The sequence below is a fragment of the Hibiscus syriacus genome, unplaced genomic scaffold, assembly GCF_006381635.1.
Source record: "Hibiscus syriacus cultivar Baekdansim isolate YM2019G1 unplaced genomic scaffold, ASM638163v2 tig00110984_pilon, whole genome shotgun sequence".
Classification (NCBI taxonomy): Eukaryota; Viridiplantae; Streptophyta; class Magnoliopsida; order Malvales; family Malvaceae; genus Hibiscus; species Hibiscus syriacus.
In genome coordinates, this window is record NW_024062938.1 from 738,219 (window position 1) to 747,662 (window position 9,444).

The 9,444-nt window shown below is 32.8% G+C and overlaps 1 protein-coding gene across 1 annotated transcript; it reads right to left on the reverse strand.

Annotated features, from left to right (window-relative positions):
* Window positions 1-5,626: 5,626 nt before the first annotated feature.
* On the reverse strand, window positions 5,627-6,581 carry LOC120148677 (GDSL esterase/lipase LTL1-like). The gene is made up of 3 exons (XM_039161725.1): window positions 6,304-6,581; window positions 6,077-6,204; window positions 5,627-5,962 (listed from the first exon to the last, which is right to left on the reverse strand). Exons 1-3 carry the CDS (start codon window positions 6,542-6,544, stop codon window positions 5,627-5,629), a joined length of 705 nt encoding a protein of 234 aa, XP_039017656.1. The 5' UTR covers window positions 6,545-6,581.
* Window positions 6,582-9,444: the final 2,863 nt, after the last annotated feature.

Here is a 9,444-nt window from a genome sequence, read left to right on the forward strand (position 1 = left end):
GACTGGAGATACAGCTCTGATCAAGCTGAAAATTTCTTACGGACTTAAGGTGATCCTTGGGTAGGCTCTTAGGCCCCAAGGCACTCCCTTGGGTTAATCATGGAACTACTTATGGTGTATAGGTGGTAATCAGTTATACGATGTATTTCATTATTATGATTATGACATATTACTGGATAACGGTTCAGGTATTACGATTTATGGCTAAAACTGATTTCTACTGGATTTTATATGGATAGGATTCTGGAGTATGGAGGCATATCCCTGATCCAGCTGGCCTTACGGACCTAAGGATACACTTGGGTAGGCCCATGGCCCCCAAGGCATATCCTTAGGTTGGCTCCCTTTGCTGTGTGCTTAGGGTAAGCCCTACAAACGCAGTTCTTGAGAACTACATAATGGAGTTTTGTTGGAGGGTTTCACTATGGTTTTAAAAAGATTTATATCTTTTCATTGATTTTGATTGGAATACACTAGACATCCTATTCGATCTCCTAAAAATGTGATACTATGAAATGTTTCCTATGAACTGAGATATTCATGGCTTCTATTCATTGAACTACCAGTGGAACTCCAGATTATTTCGAAAACCGGTATACGTTTGAGTAAATAAGAAATGATATGGCTTTCTATTTATCGGCATGTCTTGCAGCATCATCTGGTAGTTCTGTATTACTGAGCTTTTCGAAGCTCACTCTATTACTCACCATTGCAAGTTAAAAGAATTGTACCAGTACAACTATCAACATCAGCAAGGGAGTTCTTCCGACGTTGAGTACAGAGTATGGTACATGTTATTAGGAGGCATGTAATTGAATTTTTTTATGTATGAGTTTGAAAATCTATTTTATTTCTGTATACTAATAAATCATTTTATGAGTTACATGTTCTGACAAAAATCTTTAAATTTTCCGCTATTTTTACGGTGGGTCGCTCTGGTGGCCTTGATGTGACACTCCAGATCGGATCGGGCCACCCGCATCGGTCTGAGGGGGTTACATTTAGTGGTATCAGAGCTATGGTTTGAGTCAAAAATTTTCAAGATAGACCGACCGGTCGAATTTCAAAAGATGTCTGATCAGTACATGCCCCTAGACTACAATCGTACTTCTCTGAGCCGGAACTCCAAGGTTGAGTCCCTATCTGTAACGAGCGAACCGAAGTTTTTATCCGTTAAGGCTCTACTTTTCAAAAAGGAATACGAGTAACATCTTTCTAAACTCTGTACAGTACCTTACGAGCCATGTGAGAGTTATTCATATGAGAAATTTTGACCTGACCCCATAAATGAAATTGGGATATGCTACTCCTCTACGAACCTATTATAATAACCATTTTAAGAAGTGCAAGAAGTTCAGTGACTAAACCCATGATTTAACCATCTCTTATATATGATCAATTATAAGCTCTTCCCCGTGCACAAGTTCTCATATTTTCCAGTTTTCCTTTCTCCAACAACCCTCCTTCCAACTCCGATCTACTCGTCGTCCGACCTCCAATCGACGAACCGAAATCACCATCATGTTCGTTGTCGACCGAAGAACAAAACTCCTCAAACCTTTCATCGTGAATCGTCGCCGTTCATCGTTAATTTCAGTTGGAAGTATCATCGGAAATAACTCGATTTCAGTTGGTTTTTCATCGATTCACGACGATCCAGTCATCCGTTTACGACACCTCCCGCACCATCGTGTTCCTTGCATCATTCAGAGTCCATTGGTGTTCTCCGTCATCGCCGGCGCATGAAGGGGTGAGACCGTCAAAGTTTTCGACGTTTCGGAATCAAGCTCTCCGCCGTTCAAAATTTTGAACCGAGCTTTGTAAGTGTCTCAAAATCGCTAAAAATAATTTTTAGCAATTGTTTCGGGAAATTTCTGACACCGTATCACTGTTCACGCACAGCACGCGCCACCCCCGAGAGTGGGCATTGTCTGAGTGATAATTTTTTAATTAAATTATGTTTGGGTGCTATTTGTGTAAAATTAGGGTGTTAGTTTCGTAAATATTTACAGAATGTGGATAATTTGGTAATTAATTTCTTTAAGGGTGATATTTGTGTAAAATGGCCGACTGTTGATCGTTGACCGTTGACCGGCGTTGACCACAGTTGACCAGAAGTTTGACCGGCTTTGACCGAGCATTAAACGACCTTTGACTTTGACCGAGTATATCTATCCTGACATTTTTCGACGTTCCAAATCCGATTCCGCAGTCCATTTTTTGAAATTCGGACCCGAAGGCCTCGAAATTACTAGTCAAACCCATTGACTTTGACTTTGACCGAAAATTCAAGATTTTCAAAAAGTCATATTTTATGCTTTCGACGTCCTGAATTCGAATTTGAAGTCTGTTTCGCCAAATTCAAACCCGGTAAGCTATTTTTCACTGATTTATCATCCGATTCGATCCGTTTTTCAAAATTAATCTCCATTTTTTTTATGTAATTTCTGTTGATATGGATCCAAGGAAATATTAAAAGATGATTTCAATATCGAGGACGTTCGAATGGAATTTATATGGTCGATCAGTATGGCACGAAAATCAAGATAATACTTTAATACCTCTTTATGCTTTATGGAATATGTTGATATCGGTAAATGCATGAATAAGATAATGTTGGTCACTTTTGTGGAGTCGAATAATTTATACACTCGATATAGATGTGGTAGAAATTCTACAACTGAATACGGATCGAATAACTAATATAAGAGATTGAAGAATTATTAGAATTAAATTACAAGTTTGTGATTAGTGATAAAGAAATCAACCCTGGATCTGTAACTTATATGTTATATCAACAAAGGTTAAATATTAAAGGTACTCGGATGAGAAATTATGAGAATACTCTGGTTGGAAAAAATTACGAAAATACCCTTATATTGTAATATGACAAGAATTGTCCCTAGAAGTTGGTTAATAACTCTGAAAAGACATATTGATCCGATAAAAATTACTGATGTGCATAAGAAATGTTAGTTTTGCTTAGGAAATGCAGATAACCGGTTTTTAACCCCAAGAGGGTTTGAGCAAGATGCTAGAAGTCTGTTAAGGAATCATTTCAAGATCAGAGAATGTTCGGGAAAGCAATTAACTATAGGATCTTTAAATTATAATTATTTTCGTTAAGAACTAATATCGAAAGTATATGGTTAAGAAATTACGAAAATGCCCTGGAGAGGTAAAATAGTCTGAGTTGACCCTGAATGAGAAAGTACTTTGAGGATTTGTACTTAACTCGATTAAGTACGAATTTAATTGTTAAGATATTGTCTTTGTACAGAAAAATTTATGATATTCCGTTCGTAAAATCTGAGAATGCACTTGACCCGAAAATAACCGAGTTATGAGTAAATATTTGAAGAACTATTTATCGGAGGGTGCTCTTTTATCAGAATTGTTTGAAGGGACTGAAATAGATGATAAGATTAAATTAAATAATAAGACCGGATGGAAGGAAAAGATTGAAATACCGTAGATCTGTAAAATGACCAAAATACACCTGTAATGGAAATGAACCATGAATATCACCAAACTCAGGAATGAATGGATATCTTTGAGCTCTGAAATGAATGGAATAAAACTGAACACCAAAATTTCCAAAAGACCCTTATGGCCTATACTAAGTAAATGTCTTGGATTAATTAACGAATCCAAATAAGCATAGGTGTTGGACTACCTTTAGAAGTTATGGAACACAACTTAAGTGAGTTGATCAATCTTAATGATATGTTAGTACCTGAACGATATAGATGTTACTTGAATGCGTGTTCGTATTCTCAAGTGTGGTTCAATGATAATTCTGTAATTACTTAGCTCAACTCAACTCTACAATGCATTCGGTACTAAGAAATGGATATTCGTTAGACAAATTTACCACGAAGACCATATTGAACTGAACAGAAGTACTATATGTATTAGAAATTTAGAAATGTTTGAATTACTTTGGAAAACTCTGAAGTAGCCGAGATAACTTGACTGCTAAAGGAATTAAGTAATCTTTATGACTGAGGATTAAATAAGTGATTTGGATGAGTCTGGGAACACTAATGAACTTGCATAATATATTATTATTATGGTAACGAACCACAAATCAAATACGTCAGCATTTCTTGATACCGTTGAAACGTGGAAATAAAATAGAGACTATTGGAGGATATATTCAGGGATGATTCTGGAGATGATCTATGTATATACATTTTGGTATTAAAGAGTTAATGTCATAGAAGGATAATGAATTGAGCAGTCGACAAATATCAGTTCTAGAGTTGTTTGATAATTCGATCGATTATTATAAATGGTAAATGTCCTGAATCTTCATTTCTTCTTTATCAACTCAAATTACTCCAGGCGTTCTTGAACACTTTCCTGATGCACATGAAAACATAGTGGGATTCTAAGTATCAACTTTAAGTGTCTGATTAGATCGGTTAGTAATAAATCCTCTCCAATAGAACCTTGTTCTTGTAATCCAATCAAATTGCACAAGCTTCTTTTTATCCATACTAATAACTATAAAATACCTCTAGAAAATAATTGGATACTCTAGTGTGTTCCACGTGTACTACATGACTGTTTTATATGTTTTGAAATGAGTTTTAGCAAAACTATTGATTTACTGGTTTATGAACCATGGCAACATGGTATGTGATATCTGGTTATGGTTTTCATCGAAAACTATGAAATGTTATTGATTTATGGACCATGAAATATACTGGTTACTTATGGAACTGTTTTATTGGGATATTATATGGGTAGACTGGAGATACAACTCTGATCAAGCTGGAAATTTCTTACGGACCTAAGGTGATCCTTGGGTAGGCTCTCAGGCCCCAAGGCACTCCTTTGGGTTAATCATGGAACTACTTATGGTGTACAGGTGGAAATCAGTTATACGGTTTATTTCATTTTTATGATTATGACATATTACTGGATAACGATCCAGGTATTACGATTTATGGCTAAAATTGATTTCTACTGGATTTTATATGGATAGGATTCTGGAGTATGGAGGCACAACCCTGATCCAGCTGGCCTTACGGACCTAAGGATACCCTTGGGTAGGCGCATGGGCCCCAAGGCATATCCTTAGGTTGGCTCCCTTTGCTGTGTGTTTAGGGTAAGCCCTACAGACGCAGTTCTGGGGAACTGCATAATGGAGTTTGGTTGGAGGGTTTCACTATGGTTTTAAAAAGATTTATATATTTTTATTGGTTTTGATTGGAACACACTAGACATCCTAAAATATAAATTTGGAGCTGGCCTTACGAAACTCATATTTTTTTATTGATAATATGTTTTCATTTATAAAATTATATATGTTAATGGCCTCCTAAAATTTTAGAAATTCACATAACATAAAAATTTGGGTGTATCATAAGTCAAAATTTTTATTATCGAAAGAAAAGGAAGCCTTAGCTTTAATTGTAGTCACTGAAAAAAGCATCAAAATTCATGTTGGCCTCACCAACCAAACCAAACTTGAAAAATAACAGTAATTCACCCTCTTCTCTCTAGACTCCATGAAAGCCGGAACAATGAAACTTGTCTCCGTTACTATTTACAGATATTAAAATATATATTATTCTTAGAACTTTAATTTGTGATCACATTGTGGCATTTTCTTTTATCAAACTGTACCAATGCCCTTAGAAATGGTAGTTGAGCACAATAAAGATGGAAGGGGAGCAAAATATGAGTCTGAGTGATGGGGCAAGTTTACCATTAGAATTTTCCGGTACTCGGAAATTATATAGACGACGTAATCGGGGAGTGCGATTTGCCGTGATCGTGCCGAGAAGGGAACCAAGTAATAGTTGTTTACGAAGTCATTGCCACCAAGGGTCATTAGAACAAGTGCTTGGTTCACTAGGCGTTGAGTTTGTTGAGGTCCAATAAGTGCACTCACTCGCTCCTGATATTGCCTGAAGTACTGTAATTGCTGGTAGATTCTGATCATATTGACCTACAAAATGTAGCACTATTTTAGGACATTCCGAAAATAAATCAAAATTGACTCCGAGTTTAGCCTGGTTCCAATTCAGACACTATTTCCCCTGTAAAAGGAAATCAGACTTACAAATTGAACTCCGGTGTCGTTGAGAATTCCGATTCCGGCAGAAGCAAAGTTGGCGCCAACAAGAAGCCTTTGTCCAGTGAGCTCCGGGCTAAGATACGGTAATGTTGGTTCTGAGCCGATCTGCTCACCTAAATAACACGTGAAAAACACTATAAAAACAGCAGATTGAACCATGTTTTACTTCAGACAGATAGAAAAACATGTAAGAAATGATTGAAAGGACGTACTTATAAGATCTGGAATGTTAAGGCCATTAGAGAACCGGCCGGTAGCTCTGTGAGTCAGATAGTCGATACCATAGGGGTAAGCATCGGCTCGAGCTGTTGTAGCGAGATAGTTGTTGTTACCATTATCGACTAATGAATCTCCAAACACGAAAAATTCCCTGGCAGCCTCAGCTTGATGACCTACATTTTCTGATGTAAATAACAGACCAAAAATCATAACAAAGACGAACGAATTATGCATGGTAAATGGCTCTAAGATACCCTTAAACTGTGAGAGGGTAGATAGCACCGTTGCCTATATATAAGCTTTTTGCTTATATATTGTTTCCATTAGTGCATTGGCGCTTGGACTTTCTCATTCCTCTTTCTCGGATCCATTTCTGGTCTGGTTGAACCCACAACCTTGACTTTATTGATCATGTAATATTATATTTATTTTAATAAGAATGATCTAATAAAATTAAACGAGTTTTACATAAGTTTTTCTATGATTATTTTTTATGATTTATATGATGGACAATATGGACATGACATATATAACAAGTAAATAATTATATGTAAGAGTGTTGAAATTAACATGTAATCATTAATTGATATAACTATTATATTTCACAATTTTATTAACTGAGTCGTTAAAGTTAGACGGTTTCAATTAACTAAACTGCTAAAAGTGTCGGTTAATGATTACGAATACACATTTTGATAAATTCAAAATGATTCCTTATCTTTTTAGTTATCATATTTATTTTATATTGGATCACGTTAAATCAAATGTATATAAAAGAAATATACGATTTAAAATTTATCTAGTGATTGATTTATTTCTTCAAATTCTTTTAATTTTTGTATCCTTTCCCTCTCTAGATTTAAAGCACTCTCTACAACTATGGGTGTTAAAAAATACCTAACCCGATTGATCCGACATGTCGACTTAAACTAAAAAAATTCAGGTATTTTTCTATATAAATAAATACCCGATCAGGCGGGTACCCGACCTGATATTTTTCGGGTATCCAATTACCTGAATACCCGATTACATTTAATTTTTTATATATTATAATATTACATATTCAACCATTAATAATTTTATATATTAAATTAAACTAATAAAATTTAAAAAAAAACCCACTCACCCAATAGTTGTATGTTTAATAATTAATATAATATTTTTTAATAACACGAGTTTTTTTTTTAAATAATAATTTTAAAATTATAAAAAATGGGGTACCCGATTGACTGAATTACGAGTACACGCAAAATTCGGATACTCAGATACTGGGTATCTACAATATCTAAGTCGGGACACAGGCTGAAAAATCAAATATCCGAAGACCCGTGTACCCAAAACTTCGACTACCCAAAACCAAATACCCGAATTTAAACGCCCCTATCTACAACCCTAAGCACATTACTTGCCAAGTTGGCCCGGATAAATTATAGATATGAGAGACACATTGATACACAAATACATATGCTTTTACTTACTTGAGGCATGTGGGTTACAAAATCCGTGAAGTGTAAAAAACTAGAACAAAATATGAACAACATAAAGAATTAGGGTACGTTTGGTTCCAGAAATTATTTCCTGTTTTTATTTTCTAATTTTATTTTTAGAAAATAGTTTTCATTTTCATATTTTTGAAAATTAGAAAACATGTTGGTTAATATAAGTGAAAGCTTAAATTCAAAAATAAAAATTGTGAAAATATATTTGGTGTCTAATTTATTAAAATATATATGAATAAATAGTTATTAAATAATTAAATATAATTATTAAAAATTTTATTACATAAATTTAACATGTGAGTTATGTAAAAACAATAAAATTGATAAAAAAATTCATAACACAAAAAAATCTATTTAATTTTTTGACCTATTGAATCAAACCGTCAAGACGATTACATGATAGTTCACAAAGTTTACATGATAATCTACAATGTTGATGTGACAGTTCATTATGTTGTTATGGCAGTGCATGATGAATAATGATGTGGTACATGAATTTAATTGATTTTCTACTAAGTTTGAGGCCCTAATTAATATTTTAGAAAGTTTAAAGACTTATTTAAATTTTAAAAAAATTAAGGTATTATTTAAATTTAAAATATAAACAATTATTAAGATATTAAATATATTAAATATAAAAATGCTAAAAAATTAAATTATAAAAAAAATTAGTTTAAGGACCATATTGAGTGTAAAAAAAGTTTAGGGATCATATTGATTTTTTTCAAAAGTTTGAGGGTTTTAGTTACCATTAAATCAAAAAATATTATTGTCAAAATGATTAGAACATGCGTAAGTTGAATTAAAAATCTAGCTTTCGTATTTTTTATTTTCAAATTTCTAAAATAAAATTTTAATGAAAAATGCTGAAATATATTTTTTATATTTTTATATTTTCACTTATTTTTGTTTTCATTTTCTAAAATTCATTTTCTAATTTTACCACCAAATATGTTTTCTTTAATGTTTTTTATTTTCTTAGAAAATAAAAATAAAAATAATCTATATTTTTTTTGAACCAAATGGACCCTTAATGTCTAGAAACTAGCAACCATTCATTAGCAACCCTAAAATTTATAACTTTAAACTTTAAAAAATTTAGAGGTTTAAATTAAAATTTTGAAAATTTCAGTTTATATTTTTCAAAAAATTGTGATCTAACTAAAATTTAAAAAAAATTGAAAGACTTAATGAGAAGTTTTAAAATTATGAGAGGGATATAATTAAGAATATTCAAAAATATTAAAAATTAATATGAATTTCTAAAAATTTTGTAGGATTTAAATTAAATACTCTAAATTTTAAGAAACCTAAATTATAATTTCTCAAGATTTCAGAGTTCGTAGCCCCATTAATCTTTATTGTGTTTCGTCACTACCTTGTGGATATAGATTATAGATTATAGATTTTAATATCAAAATTTTATATTTATTAAATATTATATAGTATACAAATCAATCAAACAAAAACCTTTTAAAATCTATTGATAGTACATATCTTTACAATTGTAGTGATTCGAACCTAAAACTTTTAAGAAAAATAATTTTTCTTGCCACTAAGACCCTTGATATATTTGAATAATCATTTAAAGGTCATACCCTCGTAACTATAACTATTTAGGAGACATGAGTACGA

Bases quoted from the DNA above. Each gene is read 5' to 3' on its own strand.
- LOC120148677 (XM_039161725.1), bottom strand. From the start codon at position 6,544: ATGCATAATTCGTTCGTCTTTGTTATGATTTTTGGTCTGTTATTTACA. The intron at 6,205-6,303 runs GTACGTCCTTTC...CGTGTTATTTAG, and splicing joins TAACATTCCAGATCTTATAA to GTGAGCAGATCGGCTCAGAA. The intron at 5,963-6,076 runs GTAAGTCTGATT...TACATTTTGTAG, and splicing joins ACGACACCGGAGTTCAATTT to GTCAATATGATCAGAATCTA.